This window comes from Meriones unguiculatus, chromosome 1 (genome assembly GCF_030254825.1).
Source record: "Meriones unguiculatus strain TT.TT164.6M chromosome 1, Bangor_MerUng_6.1, whole genome shotgun sequence".
Taxonomy (NCBI): Eukaryota; Metazoa; Chordata; class Mammalia; order Rodentia; family Muridae; genus Meriones; species Meriones unguiculatus.
The window spans coordinates 199,273,154-199,300,983 of record NC_083349.1 but is presented as its reverse complement, the minus strand read 5'-3'; the positions used below and the strand labels follow the sequence as shown (position 1 = coordinate 199,300,983).

General features: G+C 43.5%; 1 protein-coding gene across 1 annotated transcript; it reads left to right on the top strand.

Moving 5' to 3' along the window:
* On the top strand, positions 1 to 27,746 carry Nlrp5 (NLR family pyrin domain containing 5). Its single transcript, XM_060387159.1, has 10 exons — positions 1 to 70; positions 1,173 to 2,721; positions 4,724 to 4,894; positions 7,682 to 7,849; positions 9,588 to 9,758; positions 12,842 to 13,012; positions 18,671 to 18,841; positions 20,910 to 21,080; positions 23,659 to 23,829; positions 27,599 to 27,746. The coding sequence occupies exons 1-10, from the start codon at positions 1 to 3 to the stop codon at positions 27,729 to 27,731; spliced, it is 2,946 nt and encodes a 981-aa protein (XP_060243142.1). The 3' UTR covers positions 27,732 to 27,746.
* Positions 27,747 to 27,830: the final 84 nt, after the last annotated feature.

The window sequence follows — 27,830 nt, the reverse complement described above, 5'->3', positions numbered from 1 at the left end:
ATGAGTAAGCCAGAAGACAAAGATGAACCAAGCCTGAGTGAGCAAGGACCAGAGGAGGAACAGACTCCAGGTTTGCAGGCAGGGTGGGGTGTAAAGAAGATAAAGCCACATGTTGTATCATTTATCTGAAGAATTAGACCCTTGAATTCATGTATGTACATATACAGTATTAGTTTGGTTACCAGCACCCAAATTAGGTGGCTCAGAGCCACCTCTGACTCCATCTCCAAGAGATCCAACACCTCTTTCCTCTGCCAAGTGCTCATACATATCCATCCACAGGCACAGAATTAAAAATAACTATTTTTAAAGGTGGCTGGAAAGGAAGGCAACCTAAGGTTGATCTCTGGCACCCACATCAGCATGCACACACATACTTGCACTCACCACATGCCTTGGACACATGCACAGTAACAATTATTCTAAATTGTTTAGAGGTGTTGGAAGGTAATTTTGGGTTTCTTGGTGCTATGGTCTATGGGACTGGCCTTATTCAGCTATCCCCACTGGTTTAAATGTTTTGGGATAAATGACTCTCTACATTTGTCTGCAAGATTTGGGGGGCCATTCTTGATCCTATTGGTTCTATCATGAATTTTAAAATCACCTTGACAATTTCTTGGAGGGAAATGGTCAGCGAGACTTTTGATAAGAGATTGCATGGATCTGTGGTTTGGGTATATAGCTGTTATTAGTAAGGTTGAACCTTAATGATCATAATGCTCAGTCATGAAAATGCTTGCCTGAGTTATGAGATTCTTGTATCGAAACAGGTTAATTAAGTAACAAGAAAATTGTACATAGCTATCTGACTTAAAACTAGGGAGGAGGGAGGGAAGGAAGGAAGGAAGGAAGGAAGGAAGGAAGGAAGGAAGGAAGGAGAGAGAGAGAGTGTGTGTGTGTGTGTGTGTGTGTGTTGACACATTTGTACATGTTAGGAGAACATATATTGCTACATTATACATTGTACATTGATACATTAAAGGCAATTAGCATATTCATTATCTTAAATGCCCATCATTTCTTTTACTATAAGTTTGTTCAGATTTCTCCCAGAGATGTTCTAAGCCATTGTTAATTATACTCATCATGCAGATATGTATTTCAATGTCACTAAAAATAAGATTTTTTTCAAATTTTTTCTTTTATTCTGTCCTTTTATCTGACTTCGTACTGTGGAGGTGACCTGCAAGACTACAAGGCCCATGTGATATCTAAATTCGACACAAGTATGGATGTATGCTATGACAGCCCAGAGAAGAAAGTATTGTCTGATGCTTTTAAACAGAAAGCCTTCTGTCCTCACACTGTTATCCTACATGGAAAACCAGGGATTGGGAAGTCGGCTTTGGCCAGAAGTATCATGGTGGGCTGGGCACAGGGAAAACTCTACCAAGACATGTCCTATGTCTTTTTCTTCTCTGTTAGAGAAATAAAGTGGACAGAGAAGAGCAGTTTGGCACAGTTGATTTCTAAGGAATGGCCAGACTCCCAAGCTCCAGTGACAAAGATCATGTCCCAACCAGAAAAACTGTTGTTTGTCATTGATGATTTTGACAATATGAACTCTGTCCTCCTACATGATGACATGACACTTTCTGGAGACTGGAAGGATGAACAACCCATATACATCTTGATGTACAGCCTTCTGAGGAAGGCCCTCCTCCCACAGTCCTTTCTCATTATCACCACCAGAAACACAGGCTTAGAAAAACTCAATTCAATAGTGGTGTCCCCCCTCTACATACTAGTTGAAGGATTGACTGCAACAAGAAGGATTCAGCTAGTCCTCGAGAACACCCCTGATGACCATCAAAGAATGCAAGTCTTCCATTCTATGATAGAAAACTCCCAGCTATTTGACCAATGCCAAGTCCCCTCCATATGCTCTCTGGTCTGTGAGGCTCTGCAGCTGCAGGAGAAACTGGGAAAGAGATGTACCCCAGCCTTCCAGACTCTTACCAGTTTGTATGCCACCTTTGTGTTCCACCAGCTCACCCCAAGAGATCCTTTCCAGAGCTGTCTCAGTCAGGAAGAGCAAGTTGCTCTAGTGGGTTTGTGCAAGATGGCAGCTGAGGGAGTGTGGAACATGAGGTCGGTGTTCCACAATGATGACCTGAAGACCCATGGCCTAAAGGAGTCTGAGATCTCCACCCTCTTTCACATGAACATCCTTCTCCAGGTTGGCCACAGCAGTGAGCACTGTTATGTTTTCTTCCACCTCAGCCTTCAGGATTTCTGTGCTGCCTTGTATTATGTTTTAGAAGGACTAGGGGACTTGTATCAGTACCAAAAGAGCAACTTGGAGCTGAAGGAAACCAATGACACTCACCTTCTCGGAATGAAGCGTTTCTTATTTGGCCTCATGAACAAGGACACCATGAGGACCCTAGAGGTTCTGCTTGGATGTCCTCTGTCCCCAGCTGTGGAGAAGAAGCTCCAACATTGGGTTTTTCTGCTAGGACAGCAGGTCAAAGCCACCAGCCCAAAGGATTACATGGATGCCTTCTACTATCTCTTTGAGTCTCAGGATGAAGAATTTGTTCGTTCAGCTCTGAACAACTTCCAAGAAGTGTGGCTTCTGGTCAACCAGAATATGGACTTGGTGGTATCTACCTACTGTCTTCAGCATTGCAGGAGCTTGAGGGCAGTCCGGGTGGATGTCAAAGACATGTTCTCTGTGGATAACGTTCCTGAGCTGTGTCCTATTGCTCCCCAGAAGTGAGTATGGGGTGATTCTTATCCCAAGCCAGTTAGTAATTTTTGTGTGTTACTGGACTTAGACATGACTTTCAGAAACATTCAGGGTACCAGATGGCTCCTAAAGGATAATCTACTTACTAGTAGGACCTAACCTGAGTCTGGTTTGTCAGACTGAGTCCCACGTTGGGGCTACAGCTGGTAGATGTATTTCTGTTGATAGCATGCTTGCCTAACATGAATGAAGCCCCGAGGTTAGACCCTAGCACTGCATGGACTGAGTATGTTGTGGTAAACACCTGCAAGCCTAGAACTCAGGAGGAAGAGGTGTCAAGCTAGGTTCCACTGATAAGCCAAATAGAACAGCCAAATTAATGATAAAATGTAGAAAAGATTTATTCATTGTCGCCACTTTGGAAAGAGAAACAGATCAAAAATCCATAGATCTCTATTGACCCCCTCCCCATAGTCTATCTTTTGGATCCTGAAGTAAGGTTAAAATAGAGATGTGTAGAACCAGACAGATGCACATTAAGTAGTTTTGATCAAAATGTGTGTTCTCTGCCAAGCACTGATCCATCATTTGCCCCCAGCCTCTCCAGCAACATGGTCTGCTCTGTGAGGAACTGCTCTCTGAGAGGCAAGTTCTCCTCTGGCAGGCACCAGGTTCCAGCCTTTCTCTTCTCCCAGCATGAGACTCCTGGGAGATTGACAGTATCCAAAGTCTGATAGTCAGAATGATGAATAGATTAGTGGACAAACTTATCTAGGCAGGAGGAGGACTCAGAGATTACTAATATGTCCTGCTCTAACAGAGGACCAGAATTTGGTTCCCAGCACCCAGGTGAGATGGCTCACAATTACCTAAGCTCCAGGTCCAGGGCCTCCAGCACCTTCTCCTGGCTTCCACAGGCAACTGCATTTATGTGCACATAGCCATACACAGGCACATGACACCATCACTATATATTAAACCACAGTGTGCAGATGGTCTAAGTTTTGTTCCTCTTGATTGTGATTTTGTGATCTTTGACCAACTTCTCTCCCCTCCTCCTCCCAGTCTCTGACTCCACCACTCCACTATCCACTTCTAGGAAATTTTATTTTAAAAAAATACTTTGTTTCATTTATTTATTTGTGTGTGTGTGTGTGTATGTATGAGCGTGTGTGCATGTCACAGCATGCATGGAGGGCCAAGAATAACTAGAACTTATGAGTGCCCCACCGTAGAGGTCTCAGGCTTTGAGCTCAAGTCGTCAGGCATCACAGCAAAGTCTGTTCTCACGCAGATATGTCCTCATGAAAGCTGTGTCCTGGAGTCATGTTTTCAATTAACTATTTACTTCCATATATATTCTAGCATACTCCAAGATCACCTGCAGCTGAGGGAGGGTAAGAAGTCAGCTAGACTCCCAAGTCAAGGGTCCTGTAATCCTCCTCTTGCTGCTACTAGGAATTATGCATACTTCTTCTACCATAAACCTGGCTTTTCCTGTATTCTGTTCAGTTAGTTGCCATAACTAACAGGAAGTTGTAATCTGTACTCCAAGATGGAGTTGGAATGATCATATAATCTCCAAGGTTAAAAAAAAAATCTAAAGAGACTAAAGAGATGGTTGAGCAGTTAAGAGCACTTGTTGCCCTTCCGGAGGACCTGAATTTGTTTCTTAGCATCATGTTGGGTGGCTCATAATTGCCTATAACTACAGCTCCAGGGAGATTTGATGCCCTCTTCTGACCTCCATGAGCATATACACAGACATGTGTCTTTGTGAGAGAGAGTGAGTGAGTGACTGGGAGGGCTTGAAGGCTCTCTGATTGGTCTATCATACCCCCAGGGGATATTGAAGCTGGTCCTGTGGTGCACCGGGCAGCACCCACTGAGCTGGCTTTATTTCCTCAGCTGTCCTGTACTCTCTCTGATAGTCTAGTCTCCCTTCTGTGGCCTTGCTGTGGCAGTCACTCATGATCAAATTTACCTGTTCAATCACATTTTCCTCCAATTTTTCTCTCACTGACCCAGGACACAACATAAGCCCCTCCTCATACAGTGGTGGGAGAATTTCTGCTCTGTGCTCAGCACCCACTCAAATTTGGAGAAGCTGGACTTGGGCAGCAGCATCTTGAATGAATGGGCCATGAAGATACTGTGCCTCAAGCTGAGGAATCCATCCTGTAAAATACAGAATCTGACGTAAGTGCCACCCAGCCTGGTACAAGCAGTCTTTCCATGGCATCTCCTGCCAGACAAGGCCCAGCTATAAACCCTAAGGAGAGGGGATAAGTGCTGTAAAAGATATCTTGCATGAACCAAGTTACTCATGCACAATGTAGGAGATGACTAAAGGACCCTATAAAAGGAAGTGCATGGGTTTTTTGAGGCAGGCTTAATTACTGTGGATTTTGAAGTATAAGTAGGAGTTGGTTAGTAAGGGAAGAAAATGAGAGGAGGACTTTGGGGCCAATCATATAACACGACATCAAGGTACATGATTCATGTGCTCTTTGATCACTCTTTAATACCTTTAAGCTAGCGAATACTGTACAAACATGGGAACAGCTAACCATTAAATATAGTAAGGGTCATAGCATCAGTCTGCAGAGAAGCTCGTGTGCAGTTCCCTTCCGAAGATGCAGTTTGCTGGAAGAAAAGGGCCTCCAAATGGAAGGAAAGCAGAACTTACTGAAACAGTACAATATAAAGAGAGCTAAACATGATGGAACTTTCAGGTGGAGAGGTTCCCTTTAAACACTGGAGAGCAACTTTATTAAGACTAAGAACAAGGCAGAGAGGCTAGAGGGATGGCTTTGTGGTTAAGAGCACTGGCTGCTGTTGCAGAGGACTCAGGCTCTATTCCCAGCACCCACAAGCTGACCCACAACCTCTGTAATACATCCTCTTGCCACCTCCACGAGCTCCTGAATGCATGTGATGCACATACACCCATGCAGGCACATGCACATACACATTAACATCTTTTTTTTTTTAAAGAGTGCAAATGAGAGTGTGCTTGAGCGAACATAAGGGGGGGTGCTGGGTTGAGTCCAAAGGAGCCACTTCAGAAAGCACCTTCATGTCTCAATGAACCCCGGGAAGTCTCTGGACCTAATCTGCAGACCAAAGGAAAAGTCTGACTTTTTAGAAGTAGTGAGAAGTTTCATATCACATGATTTAGTTCAGTACAGCATATGTGACAAGGAGCATGGAGGACCCAGGTGTCATCAATTGAGAGCTGTCATGTCACAACACAGGCAGCTACTTAAATCTCTGTCCCGGTGAGAGCTGCAGGATGTCTTGGCCTGTTCTCTGGCTACAGGATCTGGCCTTTTGTAATATACACTATCCTTTAGAAGCAGCCCCATGAATACAGACCCAAGCCTGCTACAGATGCCAGGGATTTTTTGGGTAAGAGAATAAATGCCAGCTCTACTTTACTTTAGAGAAAAAAAGTCCACTCTCTAACTTGCCCACCCAAGCCAGGAGAAATCTACATGACATCCATCTTGGGCCTGGTCAAGTTCTTGACTGCTAATGCACACCTTGAGTTTCTGTCCTGACTTCCCTAGAAGACGAATGAGAAGCTGAAATAAACCCTTTCTTCCCAAAATTGCTTTTGGTCATGGTGTTGTATCACAGCACTAGAAAACCCAACTGAGACAATAACTAAAAGCAACATGGGGAGAAGAGGGTTTATTTCATCTCATAACTCTAAGGTCACACACCACTGAGGAAAGTTGGGACAGGAACTGAAACAACAGCCATGGACGAACACTACTTACTGGCATGCTCCACGTTGCTTGCTCAGTCTGCTTTCTTGTACACTACCTGCCCACAGGGGTGGCACTGCCCACAGTGCACTGGGACCTCACGCAACAGTCATTACTCAACAAGTGCCCTACAGACAGGCCTGCAGGCCAATTGGCTTAAGGCATTTTCTCAATCAAGGGGTCCCTCTCTCCAGGTAATTCTAGGCTCATCGAGTTGACAAGGAAAAATTAAAACGGGAAGGACCCTTGGTAAGATGCTCAAATCTTCATTCAGAAAGGTTAACGGGATAGACATCAGAAGGCGGCAAAAACAAGGAACAAGACAGGAGCCTACCACAGAGAGACTCTGAAAGACTCTACCAGCAGGGTATTAAAGCTGAGACTCCTAGCCAAACTTTGGACAGAGTGCAGGGAATCTTATGAAAGAAGGGGGAGATAGAAAGACCTGGAAGGGTCTGGAGTTCCACAAGGAGAACAACAGAACCAAAAAATCTGGGCCCAGGGGTCTTTTCTGAGACTGATACACCAACCAAAGACCATTCATGGAGATAACCTAGAATTCCTGCACAGACATAGGTCATGGCAGCTCAGTCTCCAAATGAGCTTCCTATTAAGGGGAACAGGGGCTATCTCATACATAAACTCAGTGGCTGGCTCTTTGATCACATCTGCCTGAGGCGGGAGGCGGGGGGAGGGCAGCCTTACCAGGCCACAGAGGAAGACTATGAAAGACAGTCCTGATGAGACCTGATAGGCTTGGGTCAGATGGAAGGGGTCCTCCCATATCCGTGGAGTGGGGAAGGGCAAGGGATGAGATGAGGGAGGGAGGTCACGATTGGGAGGGGACATGGTGGGGGCTACAGCTGGGATAAAAAGTGAATAAATTGTAATAAAATTTTTAAAAAGAGTTAAAAAACAAAAGTTGTTCAGGGTCACCCTTAGCTACACAGTGAGTTTGAGACCAGTAAGGGATAAATTAGACCCCATCTAAGTTAAGAGAAAACCTTAACTGACAGAGGTAGCACAGGGTTGTGATCCCAGCACTTGAGAAGTGAAGGCTGTATGAGACTGTCTCAGCAACAAACTGTATGCAAATAGTTACAGCTTTGAGAGCTGGCTAGAAGGGAGAGGGGAGAACTATTAATGAAATGTGATTAATAATTAAATGGGACTACATTCCTTCTCTTTCTCTCCCCCCCTCCTTCTTCTGTAGGTTTAAGAGTGCACAGGTAGCATCCGGCCTGCAATATCTCTGGATGACCCTTATTAGAAACCGGAACTTAAAACACCTCAATCTAGGAAACACTCCCATGAAGGAAGACGATATCAAATTAGCCTGTGAAGCACTGAACCATCCAAACTGCTCCCTGGAGACTCTGAAGTGAGCTTTAGCTGTAATTTCAGCGTGTGACTTTTCCTTTAAACTTCGGAATAATTTCCAGGAAGCTGCAAAAAGGGGTGGGTCACAACCCCTTTGGGGGTCGAATGACCCTTTCACAGGGTTGCATATAAGATAAACTGTGTATCAGATATTTATATTATAATTAATAATAGTAATAGTCATGAAATAGCAATAAAATTTTATGTTTGGGATCACCTCAACATGAGGTATTCCATTAAAGGGTTGCAGCATTAGAAAGGTTGTGAACAACTGCTCTAGAGAATTAGATGGAGAAGTTCTTGAGAAGGGGAACAATAGTGATTTGGCAATGCTGTGAGTGGTAATGGGGGAGCAGGAATTGGGGGAAAGAATGGGCTACATGCTAGCAAACTGAGCATTTTAAACATTTAAGGCATAAATATTGTACTGCAATAAAACACTTTCCATGTTCTGTGAAAATTAAAAACAGGACCAGTGAGATGGGCCAGGGGATGAAGGGGTTTGCCACCAGGCCTGGTGACCTGAGTTCAATCCCCAGAACACACACAGTAGAGAGAGAAAAATGACTCCAAAAGTTGTCTCTTGACTTCCATATGCCCATTATGGCACTTGTGCACACACATGTTCAGTAAATAAATGTAAAAAATTATTAAAAACAAGTACTGCATGCTGAAAAGGGTACTGTGTACCTGTAATCCAGCATTATGGTTGCTGAGTCAGGGGGAGGGCAAGTTTGAGGCCAACATGGTTAGCCTAACAAGATCCTGTCTTCAGAAAAAATGGGGGAGTGCAGTCCAGACCTGCCACTTGGTTGGTAACGTGCTTGTAAGCATGCAGGAATAGCTGGTTTTGGCCCCCATCACTGCACAAAGCCAATCATTGTTCTCAAACCTGTAATGCCAGCTCTTAGGAGGTAGAGGCAGGAGGGGCAGAAGTTCAAGACCATCCTTAGCTATTTAGCAATTTGGATAACCTGGACTCCATGAGGCTTTGTCTCAAAAATAAAGAGATTACATGTAACTTCAGGAAGTTTCTTTGAATGGTTATGTAACTACAGTGAGCTTTCTAAATGTGAACTGTTATAGGCCATCTTGTGAAGCATTTCCAAGTCATGTTGAGGAGTTGGCACTGTTTTTTGAATTAGATTTTATTAATTGTGTGTGTGTGTCCACACGCACGTGTACATGCATATATACATACCACAGCATGTGTTCAGCCAAAGAACAACCTGTATGAATGGATTATCTCCTACTACCGAATGGGTATTGGGATCAAACTCAGGTGTTCAGTCTTGGTGGCAAGCACCTTTACCCACTGAGCATTCTTTTTTTTTTTTAAGATTTATTTATTCTTTATATAATGTTCTGCCCGCACACCAGAAGAGGGACCATATCTCACTGTAGATGGTTATAAGCCACCATGTGGTTGCTGGAAATTGAACTCAGGACCTTTGGAAGAACAGTCAGTGTTCTTAACCTCTGAGCCATCTCTCCGAGCCCCCACCGACTGAGCATTCTTACCAGTCCAATTTTTATTTTCCTTTAGCAAATATAAATAGGTTCTTGTATCTATGGGGGTGTTGCATGGTTAACATGTTGATGGACTATTATAAGGAAAAGAGGAAGTAAAACTATTTGAGAAAAGATGCCTCTGGTTCCTAAGGAGCTGAGTGTGGAGTGTGTTACCCTGAGTTACCTAAGAGGGACAAGGAAAAATACTGTGCTGCCTGTCTCTACAGATTGGATTCCTGTGAGCTAACCTACCCTTGTTATGAAATGCTCTCCAAAATACTTCATTCAGCCACCAGACTGAAATCTCTCAGCCTGGCAAAAAATAAGGTGGAAGAAAAGAGCATGAGGTCTCTCAGTGTCACCTTGAGTAGCTCGAAGTGTATGCTGGAAAAGCTGATGTGAGTCTTGCTTCCTTTTGCCCCATGATGATTGTCCTGTATAGAGATGTCCAAGTAGTTGTGGGAGTGGCAGATGTTTAAGTCCAGAATGAGGATGGTACCTCTGGCCTCATGGGGAACCCTGTTCATTCTCTCACAGCAGCCCTTCTGTTGAAAGGGAGCCCAATGGGAGTCTGCTAAAGACCTCTGTACTGGAAAAGATCCTTTGGAACATGACATGAGCCACGTGGGTTAGTTCACACTTGACTCTACAGTTAGAAAGATCCACTCATTGGCCAAGCCCAAAACGGCCCATGTACATGGTTGACACAGGGTATAGTTTTATATGGCTGTAATGTCAGCACCCAGGAGGCTAAGACAAAATGATCATAGTAAGCCTGAAGTTAGCCTGGGCCAGGGAATGAGATCTTGTATACACACACACACACACACACACACACACACACACACACACAAGTACTGGGGATGTGGTTCTTCAGGTAAAGAACATGTTATGCAAGGATGAAGGAGCAGAGTTCAGATCACCAGAATTCCTGCAAATAGTAGATGGGTTGGTAGGTTACAACACAGCACTAAGGAAGAAGAAATAGGATCTCCAGAACAAGCTGGCTTGCCTGACTAGACAAAGCTTTGGGTTCACTGAGATACCCTGTGTCAATATAGAAAGATAAAGATTGATTCAGGAAGATGCCCAGTGTCTACCTCAGGTCTCCACAAACATGTGTGCATAGACATTTACACCTGCACACATGTGTATCTACACACACAATATACAGTATACATACATGCACTCACTATACATGCCAAAAAGAGGAGGAGGGTCCTAACGGAATGTCATCTGAAATGTCAGATAGCTCTGACCTCTTGTGGAGACAAAGGAGCCAACAAGAGGCCAGTCTAAGAATGCTGTTTTATAGACGAACTTCTACATGGAAACTTGGGGGGGGGTTTTCCATGTTCCTTACCAATAGTCCAAAGGAAAGTTCAGTTGTTATTGGTCAAACTATCCTGTTATAAATAGGAGAGTAATGAGGTAAAAATTTTAGAAACCATTATTTAAATCATAATGAGATTTACTAGCTTTTGTCAGTGCCTGCCTTACTTCCTTCTCCAAACATGTCTATGGAGTGGCCACTGTCTTTAGTTTCATTGGTAAATGAGGAGGTAGTTTTAGGCTAAATCACCCATTCATGGATAAACTATTATCACTGGCCAAATGGGAAAGCAAACCTATGGTCACTGCTCAGAGCTATGTGCTGGCACCTGTCTAGCTTATTAAGTTAAGTCACTGCAAACACTGAGAACCAAATCATACAAATCATCCTTTAAAGGCCAGAGGCAACACTGGAAAGATGGCTCCAAAGTTAACAGGACTTGTTGCTCTAGTAGAGGACCTGGATTTGATACCAGGCCACCCATATTAGATCACAAACTCCAGCTTCTGACCTCTACAGGGACTGCACTGGCATACACCTATACATAGAAATAAAAATCTTAAAGGCCAGAAACAGCAGAAATTACAAAGATGTCGATATGGTTGCTAGACATTGGTCCAATCCAGCTGGTGTTTCTTTATTCACCAGAAGAGTAAATTCAGTATCAACCGTAGTGATACTGAAGACATGATACATGCAATAGACTATACTAAGAATTCCAGATATGTTGTTAGTGGTCACAGCCCTATCAAAGCCCTATGAAGCTTTTGTTTTCACATCTGGCAGCTTTCCTTTTTATGGCTAAGTATGAGGTAATCAAATAGACTACACATTGTCAAATATATGTCAATTATGTCAAAATATATAATCAAATAGATTACATAATCTATTCTTACACACAGGATTTTCCCCTTGCATTCATAATGGTGTGCTTTAAGAGGGAGAACAAAGACAAAACATAGGCCAATGAGATGGTTCAGCAGGTAAAGATGCTTGCTGCGAAGCCTGACAACCTGAATTAGATCCCCAGGACACGTATAATTGACTGCCACAAGTTGTCCTGACTGTCACAAACATGCCATGGCACACATGTGCCCACACACATAAAGACAAAAACCTTGTAAGGAGTGAGAGGTAAATTTTAAAATTACTTGGTTTTTGTATGTGTACACTAAGATTTGCTTTATTTTGTAGGTATCTTCATATTGGTGCAGAACCTAAGGAGGACAATATAGGTTCTGGGGACTGAATTTAAATTCTCTGGGGAAAAAGCAAGCTCTCTTAAACCATTGAGCCATCCCTGCAGACCTCATACACGTATATACTGTGTATGTTCAGCATACGTAGTCATACACCAAATATCCATATATCCATAGTCTCCTTTTTCTCACCCATATTCTCACCCTCTCTTCTCCACTATTCTCCTGGACATTTCTAGTTTCATGACATTCATACATACACAATTGTATGAGTCTACATAAATTCTTGGGTTGTCTGGGGAGATTGCCACCAAGCCTTGGTGATCTTAGCATAGTTCTAGTCCCACATAGTAAAAGGAGTAAACTGGCTACTTTCAGTTGCCTTCTAACACACGTGTACATACACATGCACCCACACACGCACACTGTGCACCCCATATATGCACATAGTAAAGTGTAACTTTAAAAAGTGTGTCTGGAGAGATGGCTCAGCAGTTATGAACACTTGTTGCTCTTCCAGAGTTCCCAATACCCACATCGAGTGGCTCACAAGCAGCTGTAACTCCAGCTCCAGAGAATCCAATGCCCTCTTCTGGTATTTTTGGACACACACGTAACATCCACATAGATACAGACAGACATGCATGTATACAAAGAAATAAACATTTTAAAATAATAAAAATTTAAATATTTAAATCTAAAAAACACAAATGAAATTGGCTTAATTCGTTTAATATGCTTGTTTTGGACAAGCATTTTCCTACAAATGACATAACTTCATCCTTCTTTATTGGTGAAAAATATTCCATTAACTACATATACATTTTCCACATTGAGTTCATAGGTTAGCTGTCGTGAGTAGTGCTGTAATGTTGGTGTGTGAGTTTGGAGGAGGAAAACTTAAGAATGGACCTCATTGTTTCCTCTGTTGGGGGGGCTTTCCTTGCAGACTGGACAGCTGTGACCTCACACCTTTCAGCTGCTATATTCTGGTCTCAGCCCTTTTCAGCAACCAGACCCTGACTCACCTGTGTCTGTCAAACAACCAAATGAAGACTGAACAAGTGAGAGTGCTGTGTCAGTTTATGAGACGTCCAGAATGTGCTCTCCAGCGGCTGATGTGAGTTTAGTTCATTTCTTTGGGAGAACATCATAGCTTTCGACCTCATAGGAGTGTCCATTCTAATAGGGAGTTGGGGGAGGTGGAGATGAGAGTGATGGTATATGGTAGGAACAGCATCCTTCATTGTGTTTGTTACTTTTCTATTGCTGTGACGCAACACTCTGACAAAACGTAACCTAAGGGGGGGGGGAGGCAGTGGTTTTAGCTTATGATTCCAGAGGGATAGATTCCACCATGGTGTGGAGGAAGCTTGGCAAAGTCAGGAAAAACAAAATGGCAGGACCAGAAAGCTGATGAGTACATTTTTATGCACACATAGGAAGCAGAACAGGTAAGATAAGGCTGTAAACCCTCACAGCCCACCCCCATGGACATGCTTCCTCCAGTAAGGCTCCGCCTTCCTAAAGAGTACCACCAAGTGGGAACCAAGTGTTTAAACACAGGAACCTCAGGGGGACATTTCAGATTCAACCTACCACACCCAGCATGTTTGCACCTCTGGTCCTGTGACCCTCATTAGTACAAACACCTTCTTGTTATTGCTACTTATACATATGTTTTTAAGATGAATCTAGGCTTTAATTACATTATTATTTATGTATGGGGTAGGGATGAATGCCTCAGCACACACATGTAGGTCAGAGGACAACTTGCAGGAGTTGGTTCTCTATTCCACCCAGGGATCAAACTCAAATCATTAGGCTTGGCTGAACGTGCCTTTACCCACTGAGCCATTTCACCAGCCCTTAAGATTTTTTTTTTTCTAAATGCAACCTTGTTTTTTAAATTTGTGTGTATATGTGTGTGGGAATGGTTAAGGGGGTGTATACATGTATTCAAGTGTATATGGGTACAAATGTGTATACGCATGGATGTGGAAGCCAAAGTTTGCTTTGGTGTCTTCTTCAATAACTCCCCATCTAATATATTAAGGTAGAGTCTCTAGCTGGAACCCAGCTAGCTCAGCGGATCCTCCTATGTCTTCCTTACAATCACTGAGATTACTTGAGGGTCACTAAGTCTGCCCTGCATTTATGTGGATACCTAGAATGTGAACTCAGGTCCTCATGCTTACAGAACAAACAACTCTTTACCCAGTAATCTTACGGTGCGTGCGTGCGTGCGTGCGTGCGTGCGTGTGTGTGTGTGTAGGTAGGTATAAAATGGTGTATTCACATTTTCCTGTATACTCTAAACCTTACTGTTAATACCCAGTGAAGTAGAAATGGCATGTAGTCATTATATTCTGTTACTTAACATGGACCACCCCCCAGAAAAAAAATGTGTACATGTTTATTCATTTTGGGCACAGCATTTTTTTTTTCTGATGCAGAATTTGTTGAATGCCTGGGTGTAGAACCTATGCCTGTGGGTAGCTATCTGTACTGAGCCCTATCCCTGTTTGTCTCCTTATTTTCCTTTACCCCTGGAAATCTACCTCTCCAACTTTGTTTTCTCGGAGTGGAAAGGGTTCCTTCAAATATAGTGGAGCTGCATTCTATCAGTATCCTCAACTGACCAGTTTGGAGATGTCATGGGATTTTCTTCCTGGGAAGCTTTGATCACACTTTCATCAGCCACTCCACTCTCAGATTTATTTTTTTGTGTTCTTCCTCATACCAAACCTTCCTTTAAAGTTGGTTCGTTAACATTGAATTTGGACAGTGCTACTGTGGCTTGCGCTGGAATAAGCATCACCTAGCATATCCTGGGGAAAATCACAGCCCCCTGATGATTAGCAGTACTACACATTACTTTTTGTTGTTTTGTTTTTCTCTGTGTAACAAGCCCTGGCTATCTTGGACTCACTCTGAAGACCAGGCTGGCCTTGAACTCACAGAGATCCACCTGCCTCTGCGTCCCAGAGTGCGGGTATTAAAGGCGTGCACCACCATGCCCAGCTGCATATCACTTTTTAGTTAGGGTATGTGGGAAGTGAACTTTCATGTGTGAAACACTTATCCATCTGAGTACACTTGCATGCCACACTGAGGACAACCTTACCTGTTGATTCTTACCTTCTACCTTGAGACAGATCTCTTCTTGTAAGCATATGCCAGGTTAGCCAAATCAGCAAGCTCTAGGTTGAAGTGAAAGGCTGCCTCAGTGTAATTAGGTGGTAGAGATCCAGCAAGGAAGACACCGGCAGTCAACCTTCTGGCTTCTAGCCATTCTCTCTCCCATTAGGAGTGCAGGGACTGCAGATGTATATCAGATATCCAGACACAGGCCCTTACAATTGTTTAGCAAGCACACTACCCACTGAGCCATTCCTCCAGCCCAAGGATCTCATGTAGCCCAGAGTGTATCCACCTGCAGAGAGCTGAAATTACAGACATGTACTTTATATGGTGCTGGAGATTAAATGTGAGGCACACTTGGCAAGCACTCTACCAACTCTCAACTCCCCCCAGCCCAGCCTGGGGCCATTTTAAACAACTAAATTAGCACCAGAAAGCACAAAAATCAAGCATGACCGTAACTACATACCTGACTACAGACAATTTTGTTCAGTATGAGAATTGAAACTAGTCCCACCTCTACCAGGGGCAGAGTGCAATGCTGGAGACTGACTGACTTGTGTCTCTGACTGTGTGTGTGCATCAGAGAGGACCTGTGATTTGCCATTAGTGCTGATGTTTGCAAGTTATTAATAAATTTTACCAAATGGGAAAATTTACAAATAGCAAATTCACAGATGATGCAGAGGAATTGTATGTATTTGGCAAACAGTGTTGGGTTTTTAATTGTATAATTATTGCGTGTGTGTATGTGGGGGGCAAACATGCCACAGCACTTATGTGGAGGTGACACTCAGTTCTCTCCTTCCACCATGAGGGTCCCTAGAATTGATCTCAGGTCATCTTGCTTGTGTTAAGCACCTTGACCCACTGAACCATCTCACCAGACAACAAATCGTCTAAGTTACGGGTAATACAGAGTTGGAAAGGCATGTGGTGAAAATCTCTGTGTGAAAATTCAATAAGATTTTTAGGGAAGCAGGGAAGACAGCTCAGTGTCTCTCTCCTGCCACCATAGCATGGGGACCTCAGTTCAGATCCCCTGAACTCACACAATTGAAAAGCCAGAAGGAGGGTGCACCATTATAACCCCAGTGCTGGGAGCAGGAAACGGGCACATGTCTGTCTGAATCAGCAGCCATCTAAAGACCCCTCAAAAAACAAGATAGGATTGGACCACAGAATATGGCTCAGCAGCTAAGAACTCCTGCTGATTTTGTAGAAGACTCAGGCTCAGTTCCCAGCACCCAAATGGTGGCTCAGAGCTATTAACTGCAGTTCCAGAGGTCTTATGCCCTCTTTTGGCCTTCAAAGGCACTACACAGTACACCTAGGCATATGCATAATACAAATATTTACACATGTAAACTATAAGTCTTTAAAAATGAAGGTGGCTGGCTCATGAGGAACAACTCTTAGTGCTGTCGCACACATGAAGATGAACACACACCTATGGAAATAAATTTTTAGGTAGATGAAGTTGACTCAGGGCTAAAGGCCACTGATATATGATGTTGGAGACTCCTGGGAACACCACACATGCAGGCTGCAGTGGGATCAGCATTTTCCTTGGCTGCCATGTCACAGTAGTTCCCTGTAAATGTTTTTAAAACTGCGAAGTTATCTTCAACCATAAGTCTTGTATCTGACAAAGAAAATGAGAGATTCTTGTTAACTTGGACTAATGCAATGTGCTCACTCAGGGCAGGGCTGCTTCTTATTCTTCCCTTTGAACAATTAGTCCACCAATAACTTCATGTGAATAAAACATGTGATGTGGGACAGCAGGTAAAGGAGCTTGCCACCAAGCCTAGTGACCTGATTTCAATCCCCAGGACCCACATAGTGGAAAGAGAGGGCTGGGTCTCACACGCTGTCCTCTGGCATTCCTACATGCTGTGGCATGCGTAACATATGCATTCCTACACATGCTGTGGCATGCGTAACATATGTACATGTTAAATGACACATGTAATGACTGTCATTTGAAAGCACATAGATGTGCCTGTCATAAACCAGGAAGTCTGTTAAAGAATATAACCTTAGCTTGGTGGGGTGGTACTTGCTTTTAACTACAATATTCAGGACATGGAGGCAGGAATTCTAAGTTATCCTCATCTACGAAATGAGATCCCAGTCACCCTGGCCTAACTAAGACCCTGCCTCAAAGATATAAAATCAAGATGGCTCATCAGGTAAAGGCACTTGCTGCCAAGCTTAGCAATCTGAGTTTGATCCCTGGAACCTGCATGGTACAGGGAAAAGAACCAACTTCCACTAGTTAGCCTTTGACCTTCATTCATGCACCAAAGCATATGTGCAGTCACACACACACACACACACACTTATACACACACACTCATACTCACACAATAAAAGAAAATGTAATTTAAGTTTTTATTCTTTTAATTTTTTATTTTTATTTTATTTTATTTTTTACCAAGACAGGGGTTCTCTGTGTAGCTTTGACTGTCCTGGACTTGCTTTGCAGACCAGGCTGGACTTGAACTTATAAAGATCCGCCTGTCTCTGCCTCCCTGAGTGCTTGGATTGAAGGCATGTCCCACTATACTAGGCTAACTTAAAGAAATTTAATTCAATTAAAAATACAGGAGAAATAGAGGTTATGTATACATGTGTGCATGCTTGTGCCTGTGCCTGCACAGCATGCATATGGGTGGCAGAGAGGGTAGGAGTCATATAGCTCCCAGAGAACAAACCCAGGTTGAAGTTCTCAGGCTGGACAGCACTTTTACCTGCTAAGCCATCTCACCAGCCTGGTCAGCGTTTGGCTCTCTTCCAGTATGGCCTAATGTTAGTAAGTGTCCCAATAGCTACATTCTTTACTCACCCACCACTTAAGTCTGAAAGTAATGATCAATAAGAGCCCCATCCTACTGAAGAGTGAACTGAGAGGATTCTCCTATCCAAGGCCATGAGAAAGATCAGTAGGGGCCGGACATGGTAGCACATGCCTTCAATACCAGCACTCAGGAGGCAGAAAAAGGTAGATCTCTGTGAGTTTGAGGCCATCCTGGACCACAAAGCAAGTCCAGTACAGCCAGGGCTACACAGAGAAACCCTGCCTTGAAAAACAAAACAAAAACAATAAAAACGAACAAACAAAAAGAACAGTGGTGTCTCCACAAGGAGAGCAACAGAATAAAATTTGAACACAGGGAACTTCCCAGAGACTCATACTCTAACCAAGGACTATTCATAGAGTTAACCCAGAACCCTGCACAGATGTAGCCCAGGGCAGTTCAGAGTCCAATTGGGTTACATAGTAATGTGAAGAGGGACTGCCTCTGACATAATCTGATTGGCCTGCTCTTTGATCACCTCCCCCTGCGGGGGAGCAGCCTTACCAGGCCATAGTAGAGGACAATGCAGCCACTTTTGATGTGAACTGACAGACTAAGATCAGAAAGGAGAGGAGAACCTCCCCTATTAGTGGACTTGGGGAGTGGCATGCAAGCAGAGGGAGGAGGGAGGGTGGGAATGGGAGGGGAGGAGGGAGGGGCTTATGGGGGGATGCAGAATGAATAAAGTGTAATTGATGAAAAATTAAAAAAAAATACAAAAAAAAAAAAGAACAGTGGTAACCTTCCTCTTCCCATTTGTGTCCCCATAGACTAAATCACTGCGACCTCAGAGAATACTCCTACAGCTACCTGGCGTTGATGCTTATGAACAACAGAAAGCTGACACACCTGAACCTGAACCTGAACCCCATGGAAGATGGTGGGATGAAGCTTCTATGTGAAGCTTTAAAGGAGCCGACTTGTTACCTCCAAGAACTGGAGTAAGTAGACAATGGGGATTAAGGATCATCTCCACTGCCCAGGTTTCTAGAAAGCAAGAGAGATGGACAAGGAGATGTGAGCATCAAAAACTAATTCTCGGGGCTGGAGAGATGGCTCAGAGGTTAAGAGCTTGGCTGCTCTTCCAGAGGTCCTGAGTTCATTTCCCAGCAACCACGTAGTGGCTCCTCACAACCATCTATAATGAGAACTGGTGCCCTCTTCTGGCATGCAGGTATACATGTAGACAGAACATTGTATACCAAATAAATAAATAGATATTTTTAAAACCTAATATCAGGTCAAGTGCTCATGTTCCTGGGAATCATACTAGTTAGGTAAAGTGATGTGTTGGTCCACAGAGTTGAGGGAAAGGAAGAATTACTATAAACAGGAGCCTCAAGGCAGGATTATGTGTTCTGGGTCATCCTTGATCCCTAAAATCTGTTTCTTTGGAAATTATTTGGTTTGATTTTTCATTGTTGTTGTTTCTGTCTCTGGTACTCCAAGAATGGAACCAAGATCCTTGCATATGTACTCCACCACTGAACCACACTGTAGCTCCTCGCTGGGGCATTCTAGGCCAGTGTGCTACCATTGAGCCATACTCCCAGGCCTGGGGGTTAAGGCCCAAATCTAAATGTAAAGTAGACTTATATTTCATACATGCCTTACACATAGAGTGTAAAGGCAGTTTTATACAAAGCTGTAAGTGCAGATATGTTATAGCTGTGACCTGTCATAGAAGGTCAGGTATGCAATTTTCCCTTACAGGCATGATGATACTAAATTTCACATTCAGAGATGTCTGTGTTTCAGATGCATAAACTCCTTGAACAAAGTGAATAAAGTGTAATTAATAAAGAAAAAAACATAAAAAAGAAGAGAAAGTAAAGAATGTGAACTCAAAAAAAAAAAAAACTCCTTGAATTATCAAATCAAATAAGCAGTCTGTCATGATGGCACATCCCTTTAATCCCAGCACTCAGGAGGCTGCAGCAGGGGAATCTCTTGAGTTGAAGTCCATCCTTGTCTCTACATAGTGAGTTCCAGGACAGGCAGGGATGTATAGAGAAACTGACCCCCCCCCAAAATATTTACCTGTTACTATGGGGTCACCCCACTTCTATTCACCCCACTCTGCCTGGAAACGGAAGCACAAGGTGCCAACCCTTTGGAAGTCCCAGGGTCTGTTGGTATTGAGAGTTTGTCTCCTTTCCTCTCTGTCATAATGCTCTTCCAACAATCTCTTCAGTCCTTGCCTGGTTCTCTGCCTGTGGACAGCCTTGGCTCCTTCTACAGGTGAGACTCAAGCTTTGGTATGCTGTTATTCTTCCAAAGATGCCTCTACTCTGCTGCATGTCCCTCTCCATGACCATCCCTCTCCCAGGCTAACGGGACACCTACTCTACACCATTCATGAGAAGAAATAGAAAGGCCATCTCTTGGGGGTGGAGAGATGGTTTTATGGCTACAGAGCTTGCTGAAGTAAGCATGAAGATCTGTATTCAGATTTGCAGAATCCATATAAAAGCCTCCAGCGTATACCTGTAACACTAGGGGAGGAGGAGCCAAGCAGAGGCTTGGCTGGCCAGCATGTCTCAAGTTTAAGGTACACAGAAATAGAGAAGTATACTTGATGTCGATCTCTGGCACATAAACACACACACACACACACACTTACACACATACACACATACACACACACACACATACGCACACACACATACACACACACATGCACATATAAGTAAACCACACTCAGAATAAAGACCATGTATTTTTAATTTGTTTTCTTATTTGGAGTGAGGGTCTTTTTATGCAACAATGCTCACATAGAGGTTGGAGGACAACTTTCAGGAAACAGCTCTCACATTTGACCGCTTGGGTCCAGGGGCTCAAACTAGGATCATCAGTCTTGTTGGCAAGTACTATCCACTGAGCCATCTCACTTGACCCCAAGATACCTTCTCAGGAGAAAATAAAAGGAACTGTTCTAAACATTTCTGAGCGTTAACTTCCACTGTAGTTCTTCCCCACTGAACATGTGGATTTCTGCGTCTCTTGCAGAGTAGTGAATTCCCAACTCACAAGGGACTGCTGCGAGGATCTGGCCTGCGTGATCAGAAAGAACAAACACTTAAAGAGCTTGGATCTTGGTAACAACGCCCTGGGTGACAAAGGAATCAAAGCTCTGTGCGAGGGACTAAGGCAAAACGAAAGCTTCCTGAGGAGACTGGGGTAATTTCTTGGGGTTACCTCTTTGAGGGACTGAGCTCAGAGGAGATGGGAGGATCTGAGCATGAAACCAGGGTGGTGCTGTGTTGTTACCAACTCTATAAAGTCAGACAGTATTTACGTTGGTGGAGTCAAGGGAGTGGCTGTCAGACCTCTGTGCTAGGCTTGGAGCTGGGAGCTGGATGGTAGAAATACAGAAACTAGTACTACTTCAGTGGTGTAGCACATAGAATCTAGCAGGAAGAATGAACACAAAGTGACCAGATACAACTTACGACTTTAGTCAGCATCTCATCCACCTGGGAGCCTGTTAGACCTCAGTGCTACCCAGGTAAGGTGACTCACACCTGTAATCCCAGCAAATGAGGATAGAATAGGAGAATCACCTTGAGTTTGATGCCAGCCTGGGTTACATTCTGAGTTCTATGAGGTCCTAACACAGGCACGCACACATGCACACCCATTCATACACTCCCACAGACACACAGAGTACACATAAATAAAAATAAAAGTAACTTCTTAAGATATTAAACAATGGGCCTGTGAGATTGCTCAGTAGCAAGAGGCATCCGACAACCTGAATTCTGTCACTGGGATTCAAATGGAAGGAGAGAACAAACTGTACTAAGTTGTCTTTTAGGCTCCACTCATGCACCATGGCAAGCATGCATAAGCATGCATACACAGAACAAACAAGTGTAACTGTTTAAATGTCAGAACACTCTAAAATACTATTATCAGTTGCTTTTCTTTCCTTTGAGGCAAAGTCTTTCAGTGTAGCCCAAGCAACCCAGATCTTTTTGTTTATTTTTTCATTAAATCTATTTTTAATCACTTTGCATCCTTGTTGTAGCCTCATCCCACCTCACCTCCCAGTCCCACCTCCTTCCTTCTCCCCTTTCCCCTATTCCTCAGAAAAGGGGAGCCCCTCTTCCTATCCACCCCAGCTCATCAAGTCTGATCAGGACTAAGCTTGTCCTCTTTCCCCTGTGGCCTGACAAGGCAGTCCCACCAGGGAGAAGTGATCAAAAAGCTGACCGGAAAGTCCCTGTCAGATGCACTCCCTGCTTTCCTTACTTGAGGAGCCTAAGCTGCCCATCAGCTATATCTTTGTAGGGCTGTCTAGGTCCAGATTATGCACGGTCCTTGGTTAATGCCTCAAACTCAGCAAGCCATGGTTAGTTGGCCCTGTTGGTCTTCTTGTAGAGCTCCTGTCACCTCCAGGTCCTTTTCTTTGTCCTCCACCTTTTCTACAAGACTCCATACACATAGCCCGATGTTTGGCTGTGAGTCTCAGCATTTGTTTTGAGGCTCTGCTGGGGAAGCGCCTCTAGGAGGACGACTCTGAAAGGCTCCTGTCTGCAGACTTGGCCAGAGTATCATTCATAGTGTCAGAGGTTGACACTCTCCCGTAGGGTAGTGACCCAGATCTTAAGATCTCCCTGTCTCAGCCTCTTGAGTGTGAGGATTACAGGAGCATGCTGCCATGCCCAGCTTTATGGTTTCTTGACCTTTTTTATTTAAAATTTATTATATGAGCACATGTGCGTGCCTGCTTCTCCTTAGTTGTATTACATGTGTGTCAGTACCCACTGAGGCTACAATAAAGCATCAGATCTCCTGAAGCCGGAGTTAGAGGCAGTTGTAAGCCACCTGATGTGTGTGCTGAGAGCCGAGCCAAGTCCTTTGCAAGAGCAGCAAATGTTTTTAACTGCAGAGAGATTGCTCCTACACCCTTGTTAATGATATTCTCCGGCATGCTGCTCTTCTTAGGATAAAGTCCTAAATTTTTTTTATGTAATATATGCTTTCCAAGTCCTAAATTTTTTTATGTAATATATGCTTTCCAAGTCCTAAATTTTTTATTGCCATACATTTATCTTACATAGTATTGGGTTTCACAGAGACACTTTCATACAAATATATAATGTACTTTGACCACACACATCTCTGAACCTTCCCTTCTCACATCCCTCCCCCTCACATCCCATTAGTCTGTTTCATTCTCCTAGAATCAGCTTCACATCCCCTTTAGTGCCATATATGACTTTATGTATCTGGGCTCCACAAACAATATTTGTCTTTTCAAAACTGGCTTACATCATTTAATATACTAATCTCTAGTTTTATCCATTTTCCTAGAACCCTAACCCTTTACTAACATTTTCAGCTTCCTCTCATCTGTCATAGTCCTGTGACGAAGCTATGACCATCTAGGCATGATTATCTCATAAGAGCCCCCCCCCCCCCCCCAGACAAGAGCAGTGTCCATACGGCTCCATATCATGCATGTGTTTGGACATCCTGCCTCCTTCGTGCAGTTCTCCATCCTTTGAGTCTTTGGTGCAACATCACTTATTAATCAGCACGTATTTCTGTGTTCCTCTCCGTGTTACCTATTTCAGTGTCACTGGCCTTGAGGTACCCAACACCTCTCTCAGAGAAAGAACCAGAATTTAGAAATGGGAAGGTTTAGGCAATTTAATCAAGCTCTGCATGGAGCCTCCCCTCACCATTTTTAAACATTGGGCTGAGGTGAAGGATCTGTCATTGATGGGCTCTTCCTTGGGCTTCTCTGTAGACTGGAAGCATGCGGGTTGACTTCTGACTGCTGTGAGGCACTAGTATCAGCCCTCTCTTGCAACCAGTATCTGACCAGCCTAAACCTGGTGAAGAATGACTTCAGTACATCAGGGATGTTGAAACTGTGCTCTGCATTCCTGACCTTTACCTCTAATCTGAGGATAATTGGGTAAGTCCCTAATGATTGTCTCCTTAGACATAAATCTGACTCTCTGAGAAGTTACTTGGAGAAGCAGTAATTGAAATTACTTGGGTAACTGAAAGTAGTTGGAATCATGGCTCGGCAGCTTCCTATATCTAGAGCAGTAGTTGTCAACATTCCTAATGCTGTGACCCTTTAATACAGTTCTTCCTGTCGTGATGACCCCTAAATATAAAATTATTTTCATTGCTACTTCATCACTGTAATTTTGCTACTGTTATAAACTGTATGAAAAATATGATGTGCAGGATATCTGATATGTGACCCCCAAGAGGAGAGGGTATCGATCCACAGGTTGAGAACCACTAACAGAGTTCCAGGACAGCCAAGTTATACAGTGAGACCCTAGTTAAAAACAAACAACAAAAAAAAACCCAGACATTTGTACATTCATGTTTTTAGTGGCATTTTTCAAGAAAGGGAGTTTGATGCATGCTCCTACATGTACAAGACACAAGGACTTCATGTAAGTAAAGCAATTCAGTCACAAAAGACAAATATTGTGACTCTATTCATGTGAGGTTTCCAGATGGTAGACTCATCAAGACAGAAAAATTAGAGGTTGCTAAAGGATGAGACAAAGGTTGGAGGTTTAACTTAGGTAGAGCCCTTCCTTAGCATACATAAAGTCCCTAACACTGCCAATTAATTTAAAAGGTAAAGGAAAACTTTATGTTTAATGTCTATAGGTTTGGGGGATGATGGGAGAGTTCTGAAGTGGCAGTGGTTGCACTACAGTATGCCTGTGGGAGTGTGATGCCACTTACACACCCAAAAATAGTTAAAATGGTTAATTTTTCCTAATGTCGTGACTCACACCTATAATCCTAGCCCTTGTAAGGCTGAGAAAAGAGGCCAAACAAATCTGGGGCCATCTTTAACTACATAATGAGTTCCAGGACAGCATAGACTACAGAGAGAGCAAGACCCTATCTCAATCAAATATAGACAAGTTTGTCGTGCATGCTAAATATTTAATGTTGCCACTGATGAGTGGCTGTGTTCTGATGAATAACACCTCCACTAATTATTAAATGGAGTGGGTCAAAATGGGGCTGGAAGTATAGCTTGATACTTGAAAGCATCTGCTGCTCTTGCAGAAGAACTGAGTTCAGTTCCCAGAACCCACATGGTGACAAGCTTTTGTGTTCCAATATCCTGTTCTGACCTCTGTGGGTACAGCATGTATGTGATGTACATATACAAATGCAGACAAATGCACATACGTTTTTTAAAAATATGAACATTTATTTGTGTGCATTGTGGAGTGCACATGGGGAGGTCAAAGAACAACTTGCAAAAGCCAGTTTTCTCTTTCCATGATGTGGATCCTGGGGATAAAATTCAGGTCATTAGGCTCAGCAACCAAGTATTTTAATCCACTGAGCCCTTTTATATGCCCAAGTATACTTTTAAATCCAATAAAGTAAATTTGGCTGAAGTGCTGAGCAAGGTGGTACATGCCTGTAGTCCAGCTCTAAGGAAGCAGAAGCAGGAGGATTGCTGCAAATTTGAAGCCAGGCTAGCCTACCTAGGTAGCACTATATAACAAGACTCTGCCTCAAAAACAAAAAATAAAAACAACACAAAAAGAATTTGTCTGAAGAAGATAGGGCTGGCAGCCCAACAGAGGCTGATGGTAAAATGACCTGGTTGAATAACTTTTCTAGATCACAGCCATGAGATTTATCCAAAATATAATTTTTAGCATGTGGATATAAATGCAAAAATGCCCAGGCATGACTGTAGGGATGAAGTGTGTCATTGACGGCAGGCAGGAGGGAATGGTGAATTGGGAAGGGAACTCTGGCTGGGTGAGGCTGGCAATATGTACATAGATATGTTACAAGGTACATGTGCAAACAAGCCCAAAGGGCAGAATGTCGATTAAAAGGGACAACTGAAACAGTGAGCCACACAGCACAGCAGTCTTTGACAAGACCCATGATATGTATGGCCTCAGCAGTTGGTGCAGTTTGGGGCAGATGGTTCATTCTGTAAAGTATTTCCCACACAAGCCTGAGGACCTGAGTTCTGGTACCTAGAACTCAAGTACAAGCCAAATGTGGTCTTGCACACACCTCTAATCCTAGCACTAAGGAGGCAGAGATCAGAAGATCCTGGAGTCTACTGGTCAGCCAGTCTGCCTAGCCTATCAGCAAGGTTTAGGTTTGGTGAATTTGTCTCAATAAACTGGAGATGGAGAAATACTCACTGATGACCTCTGTTCCTCCACCTGAGTGTGCTCTCTCCCCCCTCTCCTCTTCTTTCTCTCCACCCTCTTTCCCTCCCTTCATCCCTTTCTGCTTTTCTCTAGCTCCTGCTCTCTCCTCCTCTCCATCCTTCCCTCTAGCTCCTTCTGTTTCCTCCTCTCCCTCCCTCCCTCCCTTCTATCTCTGTCTCCGCCTCTATCTTCTTTGTCTCTTACTCCCTGTCTGTCTCTCTCCCTCCCCCTCTCCCATCTCTCTCACTGGAGCACATTCACATGCATACATTACTTCCACTCCTACCCACAGTCAGACTTGGATTTTTACCAGCTGATCTTTCACAGGCAAAATGGAATTTCTCTGTAAATGCTTGTATTCTCTTTTCCTCAACTAGAATGGTTGGGACTTTGTCTTAACCTTGTCCATCACTGTGCCTCAAACTAGGACAAGACCCAGCACAAAATAGATTTCTGTGCATTTAGGACTATTCCATGTGTGGATTCATGTGTGTATGAAAACATGTACATCTGTGGTTCACTTGCATATATGTGCCTTTACATGTGGAGGCCAAAGGGTTAACCTCTGGTAAGAGGTCCCAGAATGATTATCCATCTTGGACTTTGGGTTGTTGTTTTGTTCTTTGTTTTGAGATACGGTCTCACTCTGTGATTCTGGCTGTCCTGGAATCAAGCTGGCCTCAAACTCACAGAGATCTACCTGTGGGATTAAAGGTGTCTACAACCATGCCTGGCCCATTTTGGGTTTTGTTTTGTTTCTATTTTAGATGTTTTCATTTTATGTATATGAATGTTTGCCTGGATGTATGTCTATATACCACTTGTTTATAATGCTCATGGAGGCCAGAAGAAGGCATCAGATCTGGGACTGGAGTTTCCGATGGTTGTGAGTTGCCCTTACAAGGTGCTGGGGAATTGAACCCAGGTCCTCTGGATGGGCAACCAGTGCTCTTGACTGTATTGTTTCTTCAGCCTTGAAGCCTATCTTTTCAGTGTGGAATGAAAGCAGCTCCTCGTGCTTGGTATAACAAGTACTTTATAAACTGAGCTATCTCCTCAGGCCTTTTATTTTTTTTAATAGTTGTTCTTTGAAATCTTCATATACCTATATAATGTCTTTTGATGATATGCACCCCCACACACACACCACTTCCCTCCAGATCTTCCTGTGATCCTCTAGGTCTCTCTCCCAACTTTATGTCCTGTTTTTTAAAATTAGTTTAATGACCCACTGCCTCCAGTTAGTGAAGCTCATATGCACATGGGTATGGGGCTATCCACAGGGTCATTAACAACTTACTAGTGGCCACATCTCCAAAGAAAAATGATTCTGTTCCTTTAGAAGTAGAGCCTTGGAAGCCCCTCCCCCAGTCCTTTTAATCTACAGGGAATGTGCTACTCTCATTAACAGTTCTCAAAAAGGTTTGTAGTCCCTGATCTGGCTTCCAGGACATGTGAAGGAAGGGAGATGTCAAAGACTGGTCCTAGCATGACAGTCCCCTTTCTTCCCAGCCTGTGGAAACAGGAGTACTGTGCCGAGGTAAGAAGGCAGCTGGAGAAAGTGCAGTCTCTCAAGCCTCACACGGTGATCGATGGTGACTGGTACTCCTTTGATGAAGATGACCGTAACTGGTGGAAAAATTGAAGACACGAGCCCCCCTCCCCTTCACGTTCTAGGATCTCAGTATCTGTGAAATGTTTGTCTCACCTCAGAGGATGTATTGGGAATAAAATAAACACACAG